Source organism: Macrobrachium nipponense, chromosome 38 (genome assembly GCF_015104395.2).
Source record: "Macrobrachium nipponense isolate FS-2020 chromosome 38, ASM1510439v2, whole genome shotgun sequence".
NCBI classification, from domain to species: Eukaryota; Metazoa; Arthropoda; class Malacostraca; order Decapoda; family Palaemonidae; genus Macrobrachium; species Macrobrachium nipponense.
In genome coordinates, this window is record NC_061098.1 from 16,242,639 (window position 1) to 16,266,142 (window position 23,504).

Genomic DNA, 23,504 nt, shown 5'->3' on the forward strand with positions numbered 1-23,504 from the left:
TTTTTAGTTCATACTCGGAGAAATTAGCTAAAGACAGAATTAGAAAAGCAGCGCTTAGGGAAAGTAGACTTAGCTCTGCTTCGTCTTGCGATGCATCTGTTCCTTCTGTTTCTCCTCAAATTGTTATGTCTCCTTTAACTACACCTCCTATTCCTCCTACTAATCCCACTTCTCCGGCTTCCCGTGTAGTTTCTCCAACACCCATTGCCAGTCTGGAATCGAGGTTAGATCAGAAATTTCGTACTAGCGAATACGGTTTTTGCAACTTGGTAATTCAGTTAAGACGTTTTTGGAGAAAGCGGCTTCAGTAAGAGTGTAGTTGAGGGTGCGTCTGTCTGTCCTGACACGTCTCCTAGACAAGGTCACTGTCCAGCTCCCCCGCACCGGGGAGAAGACATACCGGAAGTCCAGGGAGCGATCGGGATTTGCCCACAGACAGGCGCCTCTCTTGTTGAGCCTGTTGCGCCTCAACAGGGCTCGGTTAAGCGTTGGAAAGGTGTTGCGGTCAGACGCCTTCAAATGATTCAAGCGATTCGTCTCCGGTCCGCACGGCGCTCTTGGCGAGATTCGCCCGTTTCGCTTCCCTTAAAGAGGCGTTCAGGCGCCGATTCTTCGCCTCCTCCAGTCAAGCGGTATAAGGAGCTTGAGAGTAGGGTTGCGCCTCGGCCGTTAGCGGCTCGTTCGTCGCCTCAATCTGTGCCTTTTTTCGGCTCCATCTACTAGTAGAGATTGTGGTTTTAGCGCTGTAGCTAGCAGTTCTAAGGGTGTTCTTTCAGGCGCTTTTTCGTCTGTTTTACGCCTGATGCGCCTGTTTCGCCTCGAATTTCGGCGGCTCCAAGCGAGGCGCAAGTAGTTTTTCCGCCTCCTGCTGAACATTTAGGCTCTTCCAAGCCTACGTTAACTGTTTTTGATTCGTCTCTGGCGCCTTTGCGCAGCAGTTTAGAGATGTTAACCAACTGGATGAATGAGTCAAGGGTGGTTCGAAACCTTCAGATCAGGTTGTAGTTCCGTCTACTTCTTCGGCGGTATCGGAGAATGAAGAAGAAGTAGAGGAGGAGGATTCACATCACCTCTCGTGTTATTCACGTCTCCTTAGATTCTTCTGGTATCTTATCCAGATTATTTTGAGAAAGCGGCTCCGTGCTCCCCAACTTCGACTTTTTTGATGAGGAGGAAAACTTCAGACCCTCTCCTCCCAAACTTGTTCTATCTAAAGCGGTTAGACATTCGTTGAAAGAGACGGAGAAATGGATGTCTATGAAAAGAGACTTAGGGAAGGCTCTTTTTGCTTACCCTCCCTCTAAGTTGCTTCGTAAGAGGTATAGGTAGTTAGTAACTGGGGAAGCTCCTTCTCTGGGAGTTTCTGCCATCCTCCCAGGGAGACTTCTCCAGTTTAATCGACTCCTAGAAGATCTGCTTTCGCCGCAGCGAAAGTTTTCTTTACAGCGCCTGAGTTGGACCACGTTGTAAAGAATCAATTTAAACTTTTGGAAGTCTTTAGCTTCCTTGATTGGACTATTGGCGCTTTAGCGGCCAAGATCGAAGACTGTCCTTCTCTTTCTCAGGAGTTAGCGGAGGATTGGATTGGTGTTCTGTCCTGTGCGGACAAATCCATTAGGGATGGATGTGATGAGTTAGCTTCGCTCATCGCCTTTGGTACCCTTAAGAAAGGCAAGGGCAACTTTGGTGCTCCTTTGCTTCTAAAAGGGTTACGTCCCAACAGAAGTCTGCTCTCTTGTTTGCTCCTTTTGTGAAAGATAACTCTTTCCAGACGATGTAGTGTTGTCAATTTCGTCTGCGCTAGATAAGAAATCTACTTTGGATTTACTGGCACAGTCTACTAAGAGACCTAAAGCTCCTGTGGAGACTGTTCCTTCTCGGTTTCTCCTCTGGCCCAAGCGCCTTTTCGAGGGAGAAAACCCAAGCGCTTCTTTCGGCCGAAGTCGAATTTGCGACCTCAGTCTAAGGCCTCGGCCAAGGTTAACAAACCTTCCAAATGAAAGCTCGGCTCTTCATGCACCAGTGGGAGCCAGGCTGGCTCTGTTTTGGGAGGAATGGGAAAACAGAGGAGCAGAAGCCTGGGTAGTGCAAGTACTCAAGTTCGGCTATCGTATTCCTCTCGTTTCACCTCCCTCGCTCTCACCTGTGCCAATTCCATTCCAGGCATACTCTCCGGGCTCAGACAAATTTCTGGCGCTAGCCGCAGAAGTGGAAGCGCTTGTTCTCAAAGAAGCGATAGAACAGATAGAAGGGGATTTTCCTCCAGGCTTTTTACAATCGCCTTTTGTAGTTCCCAAGTCACTCAGGGGGCTGGAGGCCGGTTTTGGATGTGAGCGCCCTGAACTTGCATGTCCAGAAAACAAAATTTCATATGGAGACCACTCGGTCGGTTCTGGAGTCCATCAGACAGGGGGATTGGATGGTCTCTCTGGACATGCAAGACGCTTATTTTCACATTCCGATACATCGCGAATCTCGGAAGTACCTGAGGTTCATGTTCGAAGGCAAGGTGTTTCAGTTTCGGGCGCTTTGCTTCGGACTAGCGACCGCTCCTCAAGTTTTCACCAGGGTTCTATCCCCGATAGGAAGCTGGCTGCACATATTAGGAGTAAGAATCTCCCTCTATCTGGACGATTGGCTTCTCCGGTCGGAATCAGAGAGTCGGTGCATGAAGGACCTTGGAACAACTCTGGATCTTGCCAGAAAGTTAGGAATTCTGGTCAACAAACAGAAGTCCCAGTTGGTTCCATCTCAGAGCATACCTTTATTTGGGGATGATTCTGAATGCTCAAGTTTTTCGGGCTTTTCTGTCCCCGAAGAGGGTCAAGGCTGTCTGGAGACAGTTCAGGAGTTCTTGGACAAAAAGGTAGTTCTACCAATCAGTGGATGAGGCTCCTGGGCAAATTGACGTCGAGTGGAGAAATTTGTGACGTTGGGAAGACTGCACATGAGACCTCTGCAGTTTTTTCTGAGAGCCTCTTGGTGCAGGAAGACACAACCAGACTCGATTACCTTTCCTGTCACAGATCAAATAAAAAGAGGACTAAGGTGGTGGCTCTCTCGAGCAAGGTTGGAAGAAGGGTTAGATTTACGACCCATCCTCCCGAACCTACAGTTCTTTTCCGACGCATCGGACACAGGTTGGGGAGCCCTACTGGGAAATCAACGGACTTCAGGAGCTTGGTCGGAGAAGGAGAAGAAGTTCCACATAAATGTAAAGGAACTGTTAGCAATTTTCTTGGGGCTCAGACAATTTCGGAGCTTAGTAGAAGGTCGAGTAGTGGCAGTGCATTCCGACAACTCCACGGCTCTCTCGTACGTGCGGAAACAGGGGGGGACTCAGTCTTTCTCTCTGTACGAAGTAGCCAAGGATCTCCTCCTGTGGTCAAACGAAGCGAAGGTTCAGCTAGTCCCGAGATTTGTTCCGGGAAAGTTGAACGTCCTGGCGGACGAGTTAAGTCGTCAACAGCAAGTGTTACCTCTGGAGTGGACTTTGGACAACAAGATTTGTCAGAAACTTTGGCGCCTTTGGGGACGACCGTCAATAGACTGTTCGCGACATCAAGGAACAACCGTCTTCCTCTCTTTGTTCTCCAGTCCCAGATCCTCTAGCTTGGTCGGTGGACGCAATGCTGTTGGATTGGTCGGGTCTGGAAGCTTATGCATTCCCTCCGTTCGGTCTAATAAGAGAGGTGCTGAACAAGTTCATGTGCACAGCAATGTAACGCTAACGTTAATCGCTCCCTTTTGGCCCAGGAAAGAGTGGTTCCCGGACCTTCTCCAGTTGTTAGTAGGCTTCCCCAGACTTCTTCCTCCAGAGAATGGCTTCTCAAACAACCTCACTTCAAGAGGTTCCACCAAAACTTGTCCGCTCTAGCTCTGACAGGGTTCAGACTGTCCGGAATCTTGTCAGAGCGAAAGGATTTTCAAGAAGAGCTGCAGAAGCTATCGCTCGTTGTAGGAGAGAGTCTTCTAACAACTCTATCAAGGGAAGTGGAGAATCTTCAGAGAGTGGTGTAGAAGTGCTAAAGTCTCTACTTCTGCGACCTCTTTAACAGAAATAGCAGTTTTCTTCTATTTCTAGGAACTCTAAGAAACTGGCTCCATCGACGATCAGAGGATATAGAGCCATGCTCTCTTCGGTTTTTCGACATCGAGGTTTGGATATTTCCTCCAATTCAGATCTGTCGGACCTCATTAGGTCTTTCGAAACCACTAAGCTCCCGCAAGATACAGTGGCTTGGAACTTAGATGTGGTGCTTAAGTTCCTCATGGGGCCACCGTTTTGAGCCTTTGAAGTCGGCTTCACTCAGGAACTTGACTAAGAAGGCACTCTTTCTTATTGCAATAGCTTCTGCTAAGCGTGTCAGCGAATTGCACGCTATAGACAAAAGAGTCGGTTTCTCTCAAGGCAATGCTGTATTTTTCGGTATCTTTGACCTTTCTCTAGCCAAATGAGAATCCTTCTAATCCTTGGCCGAGGAGTTTTGTGGTAAGGAACTTATCCGATTTGGTTGGACATGAGGAGGAAGAAAGGCTCTTATGTCCAGTCAGGGCTATTAAGCAGTATCTGCCACTAAGGGTATTTCTGGGCTCAGCTCGTGTCGCTTGCGCGAAATATCCTTTAATCTATTATTTCTAGGGTAAATGTACTAACACATACCAGAGAATAAATAAAATAAGAAAAAGGTCAGTATGACTGACTCGCTCACCCTCTAGGAGGGTGTCGGTATGAACACTAGGCCGAGTGAGACCACTACCACGAGCCAATGCCAATAGAAATCTCCCACTACAAAAACCCTCCAAGAGGGGAGCCGTCCCACAGAGGGAGCAGCTCGTACTACTACTACACCATCCCATGCTTGCGACTGCTGCGCCTCTAGTGGTCATCCTTTTCAGTTTAGCACTCACGAGCACAAGTGCTATTTTTCTCTCTGTGTATTTGTGCCATTTCTTCGGATTTTTCGATAATGGAGCGTGCAGCTATGCAGCAGCTAAGTTAAGTACTCAGTATTTACGGTTAGCGAGTTTTTTCCGTCCCCCGAGACGGTATTTGCCGTTTTTTAGGTATAGATACGTTCTCGGGGGCTGGAAGCATGCAGCATGGTCCTGCCGCATGTTGGGTTGGTTCGTTCTTGGTTCTACCGTACCTAGAACATCCCTTATTGAGTTTTTACGCTCTATTTTGATTATCCGCGGCATTATTACTTGTCTACTCAAGTTGTTATACATGTATGTATTTCACCTTATGTAGGCTTTTTCTATCCAGACCCTAGTCCAGGTTCTTAGTATCGGCCCCTGACTAGCTTTGAGTGGTAGACTTGCCTTCGGGCTAGTCGCACACTCCTGGATTTTTTCTCCTGCTATTTTACCTTCTTCCTTCATTTTTATTATATATTGTATTTTTATGTTTTGTTATTGTTAGGTTAGTTGGCGTCTGGCTTAGCCTAGTCCTGGCTCGTAGAGCCTAGTCTAACCGTTGATCAGTTCGGTCGCTTCCTCATAGCTTCTCTCTGATCAGTTGGTTTTCGCCCTATGGGCCTATAATGCTACCGCTTTTTCAGTTCTGGTTGCTTCCCGATAGCTTCTCTCTGATCAGTTTGGTTGGCCTAGGCTTGGTTACCGTTTCTTAGTTTTACCGCCTCGTGGTCACTACGTGATCACGATCAGCCAGCGCCTGCCAGTCCCCTTCCCCCTCTCCCGCTCTCCCATAGAGTCGGGCGGGGGGTGGGTCGGTCTGTCCTTGCTCGCCCAGCATGCCCGAGCCTGCCTCCCCCTTCCCCTCCACCGGTAGGGGCCTGGGAGTCCGACAGTCCCCTGACTGGTTCCGACCTCTCCGCTTCTCGGCTCGGCCGGGTGGTACGTTGTGGGGGGCTCTGGCCTTCCCCCCATCCGTTACTTCCTTGTCCGCTCCGGGTTAGCGCGAGTCTGTATGTCATCTCGCCCTTCCCTCCTTACTAGAGCTCCTCCCTACCGGAGTCCTGGTATCCAGCGGAAGGGTATAGTCCACCATAGTTGGACCGGAGCATACAATAGGTCTTTACTAACCGTACCGTATTGCTGAGTTACTACACTCCGCTTCACTGGACCTAGTCCGGTTACTTGCATATAGGTTTTAAGTTATCTTTAAGTTTATCTTAAGTTTCTTAACCATCCCCACCCCTCCCTTAGTATTTACCGGATCTCTCCGGGATTATAGCTATTCAGGCAATGCAGGGAGGGGTTATGCCCAAATTTTTTCCGAGCTCCGCACGTAACGGAGTTCTTTTGTCCTTAGTCTGTAAGTGTTACCCCTTAAGATACTCATGTCTTCCCACTTACAGGCCACCAACTGTGAGCATCCGGGATGTTACGCTACACTTCAGGACCCCTGTGGACACGAAGTTTGCCGGTCCCATGCTCCATGTGCGACTCCGCAGGGGACATCCAGGTCTGGTACCATGAGACGTGTACCATATGTTACGATCTGGTGAGCCAGCTTTTGGAAGGCGTAAGTATTCCATCTCCGCTGCCGCTCCGCTTCTTTTAGTTCTTAAGTTTTCATCATTACTTTAACTTAAGGCATCTAGTTTAAGTTATATCCTAAGTTTTAGTTTTAAGTGTTCTTAAATCTAAAATATATCCTCTCTTACAGGCTCCGGCAGTAAGAGATATGGCATTGGGCTACCCTGCGGGCCTGGGTCGGAGGTTTTTGGCAAGAACGCCGCCAAGGGTCAGCCCTACATACTGGAGAAGCGTTTAGCTTTGTTAATCTTCCCCGGAGGCAAGGCGACTGGGTACGTCGACCCGGTAGAGGCGGACCCCTCTATTGCCTTTATCCAACAACAGCTGGCGGCCTCCTTGACTGAACAAGACCAGGATATCTCCCACGGATGTCGCAACCCTGGATATAAATGTTGAACCTATGGAGGTATAGACGACCTGTTGGTCGAGGTAGGTAATGCAGGTACCCAAGGTCCCCCTTGGGGAGTGACTGTTTCTTCTACCCCTGCAACTTCACCATCCTTCCCAGGCTTTACCGGTGATGAGTTATATACTCCTCCAGAGGCTTCGGTTAGGCCTAAGATCAAGTCTAAGCATATGACCTTGACTAAGACGTCATCGTCCTCGAAGAAGACGTCCTCGTCTTCTTCTTCGCGTAAGTCTCCGGCTCATAATCCCGGCCCAGACAGGTCTAAAGGGTCTAGCTCCGGCTCAAAGTCCTCAAAGAGTAAGCCTAAGGAGAAATCCCGCACCCCGGCAGTATCACCAGTTCCACTACCTTTGGTGCCTATTCAGAGTCTCCCCTCCTCCACCTCCGCAGCAGCTCCGGCTCTGGACTCCAAGGCGGGCCTGTTGCAACAGTGGGCGACTTGGTAGGCTCCCATTAAGACGATATGGAACATATGATATCTCGCCTGTCGATAGGATAACTTTTCAGGATACTATTATGCCGCCGCCCTAAGAGAAGCCCCTCTCCGCCTCTCCCTCAACCTCTAACACTAGTGGATCTCAGCTTCCCCCGTATGACTCGCTGCCGCTTTCTCCATGAACAATCCTTGGAGAGTAGCGTCATATGCTCCCTTCCAAGATGGTCTCATCTCCGTACCGGAGTTTGGAACTCGGAGAATAGAGGACTTCGAGTTCTACCCGAAGGCCTACAGCCTCCCTTCTAGGCTACGCTAGGCTCACGCCTTCGGCTATGGTTAGAGATGACAGGGTACCAAAGGAGACAGTCCTCTATTCTCGGGACCAGGCCCAACAGAATGGCTTAGATGTCTAGACGACATGGACTGTTCGAATACCAAGATCCAACCATTCAAAAGTCCCTTTACCATTTTCACGATGGACGTAGGTACCCCCGCTCCCTTTCCTTACCAAGATAGCGAGGTCGACCATCTCAGCAGCTCAGAAAGGGGAACCATGCCTCGCTGAATGAAGCAGACCCCACTTCTCCGTTGCTCCCGTCAATTGGAGAATTATTGGGAGGACTTGCCTAACACTTTCACAGCTGGCAAACTCAAACCTGACTGTGCTATGGAGCAGTTTGGTGAGAAGCTGCCCAGGCTCCCTGATAGTCTTATTCAAGCGGAGTTTGACTCGAAAACACGACTAGCCAGGTCATCAACCTGATGGCTATGTCTGAGGTAGCAACCATGGCTTATGGTTCAGAACCAATTTTTAAGCTTATGACCAAAGCCCTGACTCAAACGGTGCAGTCAGACAGTTTCGAGTTTGCCACTGCTAGAACAAATTGCAGGAAGCATGTATTGCTAGAGGCAACCATTCGGCATGAACCGAATAGGTTACTTTCTTCTAACATCTGGGGCGCAGATCTCTTCCCAGAGGCTATGGTAAAGGAAGTACAAGCAGAGGCTACGAGGTTGAACCAAAGCCTTAAGGACCGTTGGGGTCTTACGGCTAGGAGAAGGCAAGACTTGACACCAAAAGGTAAGGGACAAAGGAAGCCTAGACGTTTCCAACCTTACCAAAAGAAGCAGCCGCGCTTCCCTCAACAAGTTCCTACAGTGCCGTTAGTGCAGACAGCTCAGCCCTCCACGTCTAAAGGGCAATCACAGCCTATTTATGTGATATCCCCTCAGCCTCAACCCTCCACCTCATACGCCATCTCTCCAGCTTACAATCCAGCCTTCGAGAGTCAAGCTTCTCAGAAGTATGACCGCTCGAACAAGGGAGGCGAGGTAAGGGTCCTTTCGTGGGAGAGGATCGGGAGGCCCCTTCAATAGGGGAAAGCACTTCAGAGGAGGTCGAGGGGGTTACCAGAACCAATGAGGAACTTCAGGTAGGAGGGAGGCTGTTTCACTTTCGCCACCGGTGGAACTTCAGCCAGTGGGCTCAGAGCATAGTGTCAAAAGGGCTGGGTTGGAGCTGGTTGACGAACCCACCTCCAGCCAGACCTTTCCGTCAACTTCCTTCCAAGAAATTGACAGAGTACGAAGAGGACCTCCTTCAGAAAGGAGCTATATTCAAAGTCAAGAGATTAAAATTTCAAGGTCGCTTGTTCAGCGTCCCAAAGAAAGGCTCAAACAAAAGAAGGGTAATCTTAGACTTGTCCCGCTTAAACTTAGCCATCCGCTGCGACAAGTTCAAGATGCTCACGATCTCACAGGTGCGGACCTTACTTCCCCGTAGGGCTGTCACCACCTCTATCGATCTTACAGACGCCTACTATCATATCCCTATTGCAGACACTTCCGTCCGTTTCTGGGATTCAAGATAGGAGACCAGACGTTCTCCTTCAAGGTAGTCCCGTTCGGGCTCAACGTGGCACCCAGGGTGTTCACGAAGCTAGCGGAAGTAGTAGTGCAACAGCTCAGAGCTCAAGGGATTATGGTAGTAGCGTATCTCGACGATTGGTTGATCTGGGCCCCATCAGTCGAAGAATGCAACAAGGCCACACTGAAAGTGATCCAATTCCTAGAATATCTAGGATTCAAGATAAACAGATCCAAGTCCAGACTCACCCCAGAGTCAAACTTTCAGTGGCTAGGCATTCAATGGAATCTATCCTCACACACTCTGTCGATTCCATCCACCCAGGAAGGAAATATAGCGAAGTCAGTCAAGCAATTTCTAAGTCACAAACTAGCATCGAGGAGAGCTCAGGAAAGAATCCTCGGCTCTCTCCAGTTTTGCTTCAGTAACGAACATCTAATGAAAGCCAAACTGAAAGATCTAACTAGGATCTGGCGCTCTCGAGCAAATGTCAGGTCCAGGGACAAGCTATCCTCAGTACCTCTGATTCTAAAGAACCGGCTTCGGCCGTGGGCAAAAGTCAAGAATTTGTCAGTGTCAGTCCCTCTTCAGTTCCCTCCACCAGGGATTACCATCCACACAGCCGCGTCCTTAAGCGGCTGGGGAGGGTACTCCCAGGTCAAAAGGTGCAAGGAATTTGGTCACCCAGTTCCTGTCAGTTCCCCATATAAATAAACGTACTGGAGGCAATGGCAGTCCTTCTTGACTCTGAAAAGATTACGCCCAACAAGGTACTCCCCACATAAAGCTAGTCTTGGACAGCACAGTGGTAGTACATTGCATAAACAGAGGAGGCTCCAAGTCACGTCATCTAAATCACGTCATGGTAGCCATCTTCTCCCTGGCAGACAAAATTCAGTTGGCATCTTTCCTCCACCCACAATAGCTGAGTAAGAAACGTCATAGCAGACGCCCTATCCCGATCAGTACCCCTAGAGTCGGAATGGTCTCTAGACGATAGTTCGTTCCAATGATCCTTCAAAGGAGTCCCCAGGGCTACAGGTGGATCTTTTCGCATCACAAGCGAACCACAACTACCGTGGTTATGTAGCCCCCAACCTGGACCCTCTGGCTTACGCCAACGGACGCCCTGGCTCTGGACTGGAACAACTGGGATGAAGATTTACGTCTTCCTCCAGTGAATCTCCTTATGAAGGTCTTAGACAAACTCAGGACATTCAGGGGTCAAGTGGCTCTAGTAGCCCCAGACTGGCCGAAGAGCAATTGGTAACCCCCCCCCCTGATCCTGGAACTGGGTCTTCGTCCCCTTCGGATCCCCAGTCCCCAAGCCTCTCCCAGTCAGTACAAACGAAGACTGTGTTCGCTTCCTCAGGGATTCTCAAAACCCTAACTTTATGGATTTCATGAAGTTTGCGGCAAAAAGAGATGCGAAATAATTGACCCTCAGAATATTCTTTTCCTGGAATCCGATAAAAGGGATTCAACTTTGAGGCAGTATGATGCTGCCGTCAAAAAGTTAGCAATCTTCCTGAGAGAGTCAGATATCAGAATCATGACAGTTAATTCTGCTATATCCTTTTTCAGATCTTTATTTGAAAGGGTTTAGCAGCTAGCACGATTACGTCAAACAGTCCAGCATTGAAAAAGATATTTCAATTTGGATTTAACATAGACGTGACAGATACCTATTTCTCGTCTATTCCTAAAGCATGTGCTAGACTTAGGCCCTCTGTCAGGCCTACGTCAGTTTCATGGTTCTTAAACGATGTTCTAAAACTGGCTTCCGAAACCGATAATGACACATGCTCGTTTATGATGCTCCTAAGAAAAACTCTGTTTTTATTAAGCTAGCTTCAGGAGCAAGAATTTCAGAACTGTCGGCTTTATCCAGAGATCCGGATCATATTCAATTCCTTCCCACGGGGGAAGTGCTACTTTCTCCGGAACGTAGCTTTTTAGCAAAGAATGAAGATCCTTTGATGAGGTGGGAACCTTGGAAGGTACTACCCCTTCCACAAGATGTTTCCCTTTGTCCGGTTTCAACCTTACGAGCCTTTCTATCCAGGACCTCCTCTTCCTCATCTCGGGGCCCCTCTTTAGGGGGGGGAAAAAGGTGGTACTTTATCCACTAAAGGCATCAGGCAACAAATCCTGTACTTTATCAAACAAGCCAATCCTGACTCCTTTCCAAAAGCACACGATGTCAGGGCAGTAGCCACCTCAATTAATTACTTCCAACATATGAATTTTGCTGATTTAAGAGTATACCGGATGGAAATCGCCGACAGTGTTCAAACGTCACTACCTTAAGTCCTTGGAAGCTCTGAAATTCCCAGCAGTAGCAGCGGGTAACATAGTTTCCCTGACTCTAGCTAGATTATAGTAGAAGATTCAGTCCTCCTTTCTACCTGCCTCACCCAACAGTTCGTCTATTCCTGCTTGTTCATTAACATTTACCTTGTGTCTTAGCTGCTTTATGATTGTATAAGTGCCCCTTTTGTCTAGTTAGGGACACTCACATCTGATTACCATACTGATCTCATAGATGTTATCCCCTTATTTTTATGCCAGGGGATACATCATAATGCAATGGTTACGGGTTTTGTATATTAATAAGTCATATACATTCCTAAGATATTTTATTTTATCATTGATCAAATATTTTATGTAAATTTATACTAATTGCTATTTCTATTTTGATACATGTTGTACACAGATTTATTGTGATAGGTAATCATTGTACCTATTTGTATATATGTAAAATTACCTTATATTATTAACATCATTAGATTTAAGGGTAATTTAAGCATAATTCTGATTTTGCTTTACTGTGTACTTGTATCTTTTTAGCAATTTATATTCATTCTTTTATTTTGTTTCTTTCATTTGAGACCTAGTTTTGTTTTATTATATTTTATTTTACTTTGTTTACAATCTTGTGCTGTTTCTCTGGTAACGATTTCGCGCAAGCGACACGAGCTGAGCCCAGAAAAAGGATTTTGACGTAAGGGGAAAAATCTATTTCTGGGCGATTGGCTCGTGTCGCCAGCGAAATACCCCCCCCTACCCATCCCTTCGCTCAAGATTGTCTGCTAACTTCAGGATGGCCACTAGAGGCGCAGCAGTCGCAAGCATGGGATGGTGTAGTAGTAGTACGAGCTGCTCCCTCTGTGGGACGGCTCCCCTCTTGGAGGGTTTTGTAGTGGGAGATTTCTATTGGCATTTGGCTCGTGGTAGTGGTCTCCACTCGCCTAGTGTTCATACCGACACCCTCCTAGAGGGTGGGAGCGAGTCAGTCATACTGACCTTTTCTTTATTTTATTTATTCTCTGGTATGTAGTACATTTACCCTAGAAATAATAGATTAAAGGATATTTCCGCTGGCGACAGCCAAGTCGCCCAGAAATAGATTTTTCCTTACGTCAAAATCCTTTTAGAGGACAATCTTCTAAGCTCTGGACCTCGGTTTCAAAATCCCTCTCGTTCCTCTTTCTAAGAATGCTATATCGTTCTTTATTAGAGAGCTTATCAGGGAAGCTCACTTCGCAGTCCGAGAACGACAATCTTTCCGTTCTGAGAGTTAAAGCTCACGAGGTTAGAGCAGTGGCAACTTCTTTAGCATTCAGAAAGAATTTATCTTTAGCTTCGATTCTTCAGAGCACGTTCTGGAGATCGAATTCGGTTTTTGCGAGTCATTATCTCAAAGAGATAGAAACGGTTTTCGAGAATTGTAAAACGTTAGGTCCGGTGGCGTTTTCTGGCATGGTGTTTGGAGAAACGGCACAGGGTCGTCACCTCTATGCTAACTTTTCACCTTGAATAGGTTGTCGAGTTCAAGGGAAGCTGGGGGTACTGAGTACCTGGGATACTCACCCAGTCTGTTAGGTCAGATTTTACAATGGTTGGGTATATATGTTTTTAAATCTGGTGTTGGTGACAATGTTTTGTATGATTGAATTTCTGGTCTTAGCCCAGGCAAGGGCAATCTTTGTTGTTACTATCCTCCGTCAGTCAGCCTTGACTCGCTTGAACTACGGAAGGATTCCACTTCCTGTAGAGGCTAACTTTGGTCAATTCCAATTCCTCTACAATAGTAAGAAGAGCACCGACCAGAGGCAGTAACAGTCTGCTGTAGCTCTCTTACAAGGTAAGGTACAACAGACACCTTGGAGTGTTTACTGGTATTGCAATAAATGTAACCATTTAAAAATACTAGTGGTCCACTGAATCCCACCTTCCCATAAATGTGGAATCAGCTCTATAATTGTTCGGTAAGACACTACAATAAAAATGAAATTTTCATTATTAAAATGAAGTTTTATTGTATACTTACCGAACAATTATGATTATACCCACCCTCCTCCCCTTAGGTGGACGGACGGGCAGAAAGAATTGGATTCACCTGGGCAGTTGTACCTGGTTCTCCCGCGAGTGAGGGAGATGAACGTCATCACCAACCAGTGTTGGCGACGCCGACGCGCTAAATTTGAATTTAGTATCCTGCCGCTCGTGGAAATCACGGCTCTATAATTGTTCGGTAAGTATACAATAAAACTTCATTTTAATAATGAAAATTTCATTTTTCAGAGTAACAGTTTTTTCCTTTTTCATACACTTGATATAAAGATTTATGAAGCTTCATTGTAACATGTTACTACTTGCAACATACTTGCTGCAGTCTTAACTCTCTTTTATCGAGGCTTGGGAGTGGGTATCCACTTTGAACCCCTGCTCAGCGAGACTAGCCTCCAAAACCTTCACAATGGCTTTTTTTTTTTTAGCTCATGTAACTGTCAATAGTATATCCAGTTTTTGAATCGGCATAATTTTTGCATTCTTTTCTTAAATAATTGTCAAACTTTTCCAGGGAAATAGAAAGCTAAGTCGACGGAAGACCAAACGTGTTTCACCGCCAAAGGATAGTGACTTAGATGATATATTTATAAAGGAACAGTGCTATGTCCGCATGCAGCTTGAGATTAAGGAGTATCTTTTAAAGAAAGAGGAAAATAAGCGGAGAGCATTTTTGTGGGTGAGTAGGAATATATTGCTGGTGTTGATGGTAATTTGAATTGAGATAATATACGATTTTCAGTAGGTCATAATACACAGCTTGCAAAACAACTAAGTGGTTTTAATGTATATTTTGCTTGAAAGGCAGGTAACAGTACCAGCTCTATAATATATAGGCTTCACTCATGAAGACGTATTTGTGTTTTTGCTGTCAGAATGATAATGACTCTTGAAGGAATAACATATGAATTTTTCAGGCCAAGGCAGCAAATCAGCTTCAAGTATGTGGTTGCTGTTACGATGATGAAATTTTAGAAGAGGATATGGATTCATGTAATTCACCTGAGATAAAACACAAATTTTGTTGCAACTGTATAAGAAGGTATGACATTAATTTTGTGTAAATGTAATATGTAATCAAATTCAGATTTTATGAAATACCTGTAGATAATTTCTACTCGGGAAAAACTTGCTCCCAACAATCCTTAGAAGCATTATTTTCCTACTTTTGAGGCCTATAGCCAGAAAGGCGAGTCTTTTTAAATTTCTTAGGTATCATAACTTCAATTATGTAATTTTATTGTCAATTTAATATTAAGTTTCCCATTCAATAATATATCTTTTATTCCCGTTATAAATACTATAGACATATCCCAATAAGTACTGATTTTCATCCTAAAACAAGTTTTGTTTGAAATAATAATCAAATTTTCCTTACAGCTTTATCTTTTCTGGAAGTCTAGTTTGTTTGTTTCTTGTATTAAAATAAAAATGTTTGCTGAAAGGTTTCTTTGTATCGTAGACCTTGGGTAATAATTTTGACTTGATGCCTTTTTTATTTTGATATACTATTCAAACTGCAGATCCTATACATTATTTTTTATTTGTAACCTTATGTAAGTTTACCCTCTATGTAGTACACAGGTACTACTTGTTTTCCTTGTTATATTTATTTGACATGCCAAATATTCATTTGACAGATTTGCTGAAGAAGAAATTGGTCAGGGAAGAATAAATTTTCGATGTCTAGAAGGGGATTGCAAGGCAGAATTTTCCCTCGGCACTCTCAAGAAACTTTTGAAGCCATCTGTCTTTTCAAACATCTTAGCTCGTAAGCAGTTGGAGGAAATAGCTGCTGCTGGTATTGAGGATTTAGAATCATGTCCATTCTGCAATTTTCAGACAATCATGCCCAACAGAGAAGACAAGGTTTTCAAGTGTCTGAATCCTGACTGTATGAAGGATTCTTGCAGGTTAGACATCTTTTTTATGATATTCAAATTGAAAAAAAATGTAAATCTTGGCAGTGTTTTTTAATGCATGAGTTATATGATGAATATCACTCTATCTAGCCAGGTTTTTTAAAAATGTAAATAACTATACTTATCAGATTGTGCAAAGAACCAAACCATGTACCTCTGCGATGTGAAGAAGTTGAAAAACAGCATCAGAAAGATGCAAGAACATTTTTAGAAAATAAGATGACAGAAGCAATGGTTAGGTAAGTGCTGTATTAATGGTGTTGCCTTCTGCAAATTGCATGACTTAAAAATATCAGAGCTTTTTAAGGTTGAAGTAATCAACAAGAATGCACTTATTAAAGTTTGATGTTTAAATTTAAATTTACTGAACATGTATGTAAAATTTTTGAAAGATATGTACACATAATGATTTTTATTGCATCTTTTACAAGTGTTTGATTTTGTTCTTAGCATGTAATTAAGATGCATCTCTTTTCAGGGAGTGTTGGAAGTGCAAAAAACGTTTTATCAAGGCAGATGGTTGTAATAAGATGCGTTGCTCGTGTGGTGCTATGATGTGCTACATTTGCAAAAAGGCAATTAAAGGATATGATCATTTTGAAGATAATCCTGTCCCTATAAATAAAAACAAGTAAGTAGAAACATGTTTTCCATTGGTAAAGCTTTCTGGAATGTGATGGTGGTTTATGCTAAGAAAATTACTTGCCTTTTGTGTTGTTTCAGTTTTATATGGCTTAGCTGAAATGGTAATGGCACAGTAATTGTCAATTAGAAGACTTTATCACAGCCCTCTCATTGAGAGCAAGTCTGGTAAAAGTCACAGATTTAAGCATAGAATTATGTAATAGTATATGCTGAAGCTGCGCGATGGACAAGAAAGGTCTCAAATCAAGGGAATCTTGTTTCCTCCAGTTCAACTGTATATTTCACTGAAGATGAATTCTCTCTCTCTCAATATTACCTCAGCTTCATTCATATTATTATGGATGAATTTTACCTATTGTTAAAGTTGGCTTACATCTGTGTGCCATTAGGTGCAGTTGGTATTCAAAATAAGCAAAGAATAAGGCTTGACTGACGTGGATGGATGTCTGTAATTTCCTGTTTCCCACCAGGTTGTATTGGAATGTTTACATTAGTGCCAGAATTCTTTGTGCCTTGTCCTTGTGCATATTGGTATGAATTGGCTGTAATAATTTTGACTGGTGGTTTTTCTTGTATATGGTGTTGTGGTTATTTTCTGTTTATGCATGAGGTCATCTACAACCAGCAGAGATAGAAGCAACTAATAGTCTTTGTAGGAACAATTTTTGTGTTAACCAAATATATTCAGCTTTGCCAGCGATTAAAGGACATTGGTTGGTGTTGTCTTCAGTTCTGCTCTGCACAACAACAACTTGAATATCTCTCATGATTTAGATTTGAAGGAATTTTCCAATCTTTTGAGCTGAAAACCCCCAAAATTTTCCTATTAGGGTTTAAGTATTTAACGTTACCGCAGTTTGACAAGGCTTCTCTTAAGAACCTTGAAGGCATTTTCTTTTAACTTTTGCTATGGCATTGTCTTGTCCATGCTTTTCATCCTTAATCACTGCAGCTACATATTCAATACATGGTCTCAAATTGATGGCTATGGTACAAAGTTTTGTTATAAGTTTTAAATGGGGGATGGGTCCATCCTCTGTTTATCTCATACAGGTACCAGTAACTTTTATCCTTGGCTGATTTTTTTAACCCCTTCGCCACTGGCCTGTTGCACTGCTGCAAATGCTTGCATACAGCATGGACCCCGTCGACCGCGAGTATCATAATTACTTTCTTCCACTAAATTTTATGTTATTCATATTTTTTCCTTTATATTCTTATGTGAAAACATAAGAAAATACCATACGGATATTGAAAAAATAGGAATATTTAGTGGAAAACTTAATTGCAGAAGTAGAATCCTTTATAAAGTAGTAGAAATTGTAGTAAAGTAGTAGAATAAAGTAGCAGAGAAGTAGCTAAAGTATTAGTAAAATAGTAGTAGTAGTATAGCAGTACAGTAAGTCCTCGGGTTACGCTGGTCTCGACTTACGATGTTTCGTGGTTACGAACGCGCCCCCATAAAAATATAAAAAATAATATTTTGCGTCGTTCCGTCTTACGCGGTTTAGCGTCGTAAGCAACGTAAACAAACGCGAACTAGTTCCGGGCGCACGGCGGAAGAATACGCTTTGTGGGGGAGAGGACGGCGTCGCTTCGCTAGCTCATTCCTCTCGCCCATACGCCATTTTGGTTGTTTACACTGCCTCTCTCTCCCTCGTGTTGTATCGTTTTTGTAACTTTTTGCTCTTTGTTATGGCTCCCAAGCGCAAGGCGGACTCTTCTGATGGTAGTGCATCGAAGAAAAGAAAGGCCATCACCATGGAAATTAAAGTGGACATTATAAAGCGATCTGAGAAGGGAGAAACGCCAACAAACATTGGCCGCTCGCTTGCCTTAGCCGTTCGACCGTTGCTACCATTATCAAAGATAAAGAGCGCATCGTTGAACATGTGAAAGGATCTGCTCCTATGAAAGCGACAGTGATAACTAAGCAGCGTAGTGGTCCTAATAATTGAATCACCTGCCTCAGCATCTCCAGCAACTTCTGGAGGTTCTTTTTCTCTTCACTAACCTCCCCCTCCCCAAGTCTCTCCAGCACCGCAGCTTCCTCTCCAGTGTGCAAGCCAATCAAACTAATAAAGGTAAGGAATTGTTCTCTCGTTGTTATGATAGGTATTTACATTAAATCATGTGGTATTTTTCAATGTTCCGACTTACGCTGAAAATCGTGTTACGACGCATCGTAAGAACGGATCAACATCGTAACTCGAGGACCCCCTGTACTAGTTTTCTTACTGAAACAGTTAGTCCTAGGTTTCATACAGAAACAGCGTATACATCAATGAATGTTTACGGCATTGGTAATAATAATAATGATAATAATATAATAATAATAATAATAAAAGCAACAGCATCTCGTGACCAATACATATACATACAGGCAGTTTATTCACCCCATTATCATCAGCAAGCTATAAAACCTCATACATCTCATCACAAGTAACAGGTCTCCATAGAAATTGTTTCACCTTACACTTTCCCGTTGAATGAAAGTACTCCTATGCCTGAGCATTCTGTTTGTCAATTACATTACCACAAAAAAAGAAAGGAAAAAAATGCATCACTTAAGCAGGTGAAATCTGGCGTGTAAGCAGGAATTCCACTGTCACCCTCCATGAATGGGGGGGATGGGGGGTGGCTTGGTCTTGGCCCGTGTCACAAGATGGATCAGTTATGAACCGCCAACCCTCATCGACAATAGGTTCAATGTCTTCCAAACACTTGTTGTCACTGTCATCCTCTAAGAAAGTATCACTATAATCATCATCTGATAGATTTGGCAGGTACTCAGACCCTTACTCTGAAAGACTATCATCTGACATGGTACTGAAAAAAAAAAAAAAACATAAAATAACTACAGTCAAAAGGGAAAAAGGTTTAGAATTAAAATCTACACGGTTTACGGACAAAATCATGGTCATCCTTCTCGGATAACAGCCTGAGGCATACTGGCATGTGTTGGCCAGTACCCCTCCTAATATCCCATATGAAAATGACGTCATGACGTCCATTGGACGCTCATTGGCTAGAATGAATTGTGGGTGGAGCTTCAGCACCTCTCTCATACTCAATACTGTGTCTGGAAACCATCCAAGCTGAAGAAAACAGCTTTGCTTTTCGAGGAGGGATGAAAGACGTAAAAGCGTACGTCGCGGTCTTTTATTACTGGACCGTAAAAGACGTACATGTGTAAGTCCCAGTGCTGAAGGGGTTAAAGGAATTTATTTTAATGAAAGTATGTATTCCTTGTGTGATGGGCAGTACAATATGTGGTTGAATGTTTTAGTAAATTTTAAAAATTTTGATATGAGATGCTTTCTTATGAAATTACATGAAAGCACTTGATAATTTGCAGGTGCCCACTGTGGAGTAACTCTGAGAAGATACACGCTGAAGAAGTACGAGATGCAGCAAAGAAATTGAAAGATGAGCTAGACCCAGGCATTGAATTGAAACACGACCCTACGAAAGACTTGCCAGAGTATGGTACACTTAATATTCAAGCATGCTCATATATGTATTTGTCATTCATTACCTTGCTTTTGCTTTTCAGCTATGGAAAGCAGAATGTCATCGTTTTGTTTCTCAACCATGTTGTTTTACAGGATTTTAAATTTGCTGTTATAGATGATGCAGATTTTGTTTTATATGATTGTTTGTTCCGACACGGCATACAACCTTCGGTCCTACAATAGGAAGGTACTAGCGGCAGCTGGATAGGTCGTAAGCTTTCGAACAAGGGGTTCGGTAGTTAACTGCTTGTCCGACAGTGCGCGCGCGTGCGCGACTGGGAGGTAAACAAATCTCTTTTGCTTTCGGCCTCACTGCGAGTAGACGTGTGTGTTCGACGCTCTCTGCCCGCTTCTCGCTCGTTTGCTTTCATGAGTATTTGGTTGTGTTTGTGTGTGAATCATTGTAAGTACAATCATTTCCTCTCTTATTTCTTCAATTTTGAATTGATCAATAATGGAATCTCCACGCCTCGCTACCCCCCGGCAGACTATGCCCGGTACCGAAGGGCGTAAATGCGAAAGTTCCGCTCATTCCCGGAAATTGATCCACATATTTTGTGCGCTCGGTGTCGGGGGCGCGAATGCACCCGAGCCGAGCCCTGTGAAGTATGTTCTAATTGGTCGGAGGCGCAGTGGGCTTTGTACGAGGCAGGAAGAAGCGAAGGCCTGCAAAGGAGTCGTCGGAAAGCTCTCCCGCGACTCCTTTGGTGACGGACACTTCGTCTTCTTTCCTGCCGCGCGCTCAACTTCCATGTCTCGCGCCTTCCCCTTCGGGGGGGGTGTCTAGGTCCTTCTCTCCCCTGACTGTCGAGTGTGGAGGAGGGCGCTAGATACCCTGACGTCCAGTTGTACTCTGGGTCCTCTATCCGTTCGTCTTCGGGCGAGCGGGTAGAGGATCCCCCTAATCACCCGACTTTTGCCTCCTCAGGTGCGGTTGCCGCGAAGGATGACCTCGGACAGGTGTGGGCATCGTTGGGGTTGCAGGGCGTGCCGAGTGTCCAGGGGCTGCTCTTCCATCTCGATGGCGCCGTGGCGGTCACCCATGCAACGGTCACGACCACCACCACGACCCTTACAACACCCGCTACGCTTCACCTCCTCACCTGGTGTACACCCAGCACGCGGTCTCTGTGACACCCACTACATCGGTGCAGGGGCCAGTCGCCGTAACCTCGGGGAGTGTGATCCGCCACCTGGGTTTTGCCGTGCTGCCGCAGACCGGACTTCGTGTGCCCGAAGAGCTCGCCCCTGGACCTCCCACCGGTACCTAGGATGTCTGTGCCGCTGGTCCGCCCATCTGGACCGCCTACACAGTCTGCCGTACCTGCCGTGACCACTGCTGCCGTTCCTGTACCTGCTCCCTGCTGTCTCGTCTGCCGTTCCAGTGATGCCTGCACCTGCTGATGTTGTTCCTGTTCCTGTTTCCTGGCGCCGCTGCTCCCGATGCTGATCTGTTCGGACAGGTGCGTCCGGGCCCTGTTGCTTCGCAACAGCAGCCCCGGCTCGTCCTGGTGACAGATCTGACGTCGGTCCTGAGAAGTTGACGAAGAAGAAGAAGAAGAGGAGGAAGGTGTCGTCGTCGTCTTCATCGTCTCTTCGTCGTCGTCGTCGTCTGCCGCCTCTCCCCTTCTTCTTCTAAGCTCCCCCGCCGAAGAAGAAGAAGGTCGCCTCCCCCCCCCGCCCCCTAAGAAGTCTCCTTCGTGAACTTCTAAGGGCCCGTCTCGCTCTGGTGAGACGGGGGGTTCTTCCGCTGGTCACCCTGCTCCTCGGGGGCAGGACCCGTCTCTTCTTCCGCAAGAAGAAGACTACGGGGACCAGAGGAGTCGGCTAACACCGGCACTTCCTCACCTGCTGTCAGTGGTTCGGCCACAGCAGCAGGATCCGTCTCGGCCGCTCTGTTCGCAGAGAGGTACCGAGTGTACGGTCGCCTACCAGCGACCGTGCAGCCAGGAAACCAGACCTCTGAGTCCGCTCAGCGTCAGGTTCACGGCACGGAGCGGAAGACTGGTGACAGCCGCTCACGCGACTCTCACCAGAACCAGCTCTCGCTCTCGCGGCGAGCAGCTGGCTACCCGGGCGGACGTGACGGTCCATGACCGGCCACGGGGCTGAGGCTGGGAAGTCCCCCCCCGTCCCCCCGTCGCCGGCACCAGCCACGGCTGGTACCAGCGAACTGACGCACCGTGAGGATACGCACCGATCTACCGTGACAGTGGAACTCGCCGGTCGCCTGACCGTCACTCTCACAGAGAGCGATCGGGTACGGCGACCAGCACCAGCTCCTCTGACACACGAGACCGGGGCCGCTGTTCTCGGTCCAGCCGTTCTCCACAGCGAGACGGCTCGACTAGGTCTGCAGCTCGATCGCCACCGCGCGGGTTGGCGATCGCCTGCAGTCTTCCAAGCCCGCTGGTTCTACCAGCGAACGAGGAGGGAGCGTCAGGTCTTCCTCTCCCATACCTTCAACCTCCTCGGGTTACACCGGGTGAGCGAGGTATTGAGGAGTGATCGTGAGGGTGCGCCCTTCAGGATCCCACCACGTCGTCGTACGTACCAGGCTCGGTTCTCGGACCAGCCAGGTCGTACGCACAGGTGGTTGAGGAGACCGAGAGGGGGCTGTCGCTGCTCCTCTCCTTGAGGGAGGAGGTCTCGGGAGGTGCTCCTGTTTGAGGGACTGGACGGTCCGACTCCGCAGGACGCAGTCACTCCTGAGATCCAGAGGAACTTTGGCCGAGGTTATTGCGCTGATTCGTCAGCACAACGACCTGGCGGGGAAGGATCGCCGCTCCCACCATCCATCAAGGCAGCGTTCCTCGCTCTCCAAGAGTTCCAGGACCGCTTGGTGGGACACTCAGTGGTGTTGATGTGCGACAACACCACGGTGGTGGCTTACGTCAACAAACAGGGGGGACTAGTGTCTCTCCCGTTGTACCAGTTGACTCGGCAGGTGCAACGAGTGGGCTCAGGCACACTCAATAGAGCTGTCGGCACGCTACATTCCAGGGAAGAGGAATGTAGTAGCAGACACGCTCAGCCGTCGGGTATCAGGTGATAGGGACCGAATGGTCTCTACACCAGGACGTGGCGGAAAGGCTCTTCGACCTGTGGGGCGACCAGTCCGTGGATCTGTTCGCCACCCGGCACAACAGGAAGCTCCATGGTGTTCTTCTCGGCCGTGCCGGACCCATGGGCAGCTGCAGAGGACGCTCTTCAACACCCGTGGGACAACCTCTTCGCCTATGCCTTTCCCCCGTTCAGCCTGATTCGCAAGGTGATCAGTCGAGCACTGGTCACCCCGAATCTCAGGATGATCCTGGTGGCTCCCAAGTGGCCACAGGCCATTTGGTATCCGGACCTGCTGGCTCTTCTCGCAGGAGAACCGAGAGAGATTCCCCCTTGGCACAACCTTCTCGGCCCAGCCACACGTCGAGCGGTACCACCGAGCAGTCCAGTCCCTACGTCCTTCACGGCTGGCTGTTATCCACCATCTCTTGCGAAACGAGAGCTTTTCCTCGTAGCGCAGCAACAGAGATGGGCTGGAAACGTCCGTCAGTCCTCTGCAGCTGTGTACCAGGGGAAGTGGCCGTCTTTCTGTTGTTGGTGTCGTAGACTGGGTCTTCTCCTCTCAGAGCCACTCTTCAGCAGGTAGCGGATTTCCTCGTTTTCTTCGCAGAGAGAAGCTCTCTCAGTCCCCACAGTCAAAGGATACGGACGCCTTGGCGCTCGTCCTGAACGGATGGGGGTGGACATCGGAACTCGTTTCGAGATCTCCTTGCTTATGAGGAGCTTCGAAAGGTCTTGCCCACCCAGGGGAACTCAGGCCCCCTGCTGGGATTGACTCTCGTCCTTTAGG

At 46.6% G+C, this 23,504-nt stretch overlaps 1 protein-coding gene across 1 annotated transcript in view; it reads left to right on the forward strand.

Moving 5' to 3' along the window:
* The window catches only part of LOC135209761 (uncharacterized), a 41,126-nt gene extending 17,693 nt beyond the window's left edge, over positions 1-23,433 (forward strand). The window contains 9 exon segments of the mRNA XM_064242547.1: positions 14,084-14,248; positions 14,487-14,611; positions 15,210-15,482; positions 15,620-15,730; positions 15,970-16,122; positions 19,495-19,625; positions 20,636-20,914; positions 21,805-21,911; positions 23,170-23,433. Coding sequence (XP_064098617.1) covers positions 14,084-14,248; positions 14,487-14,611; positions 15,210-15,482; positions 15,620-15,730; positions 15,970-16,122; positions 19,495-19,625; positions 20,636-20,914; positions 21,805-21,911; positions 23,170-23,433 — 1,608 coding nt within the window.
* The last annotated feature ends 71 nt before the right edge of the window (positions 23,434-23,504 follow it).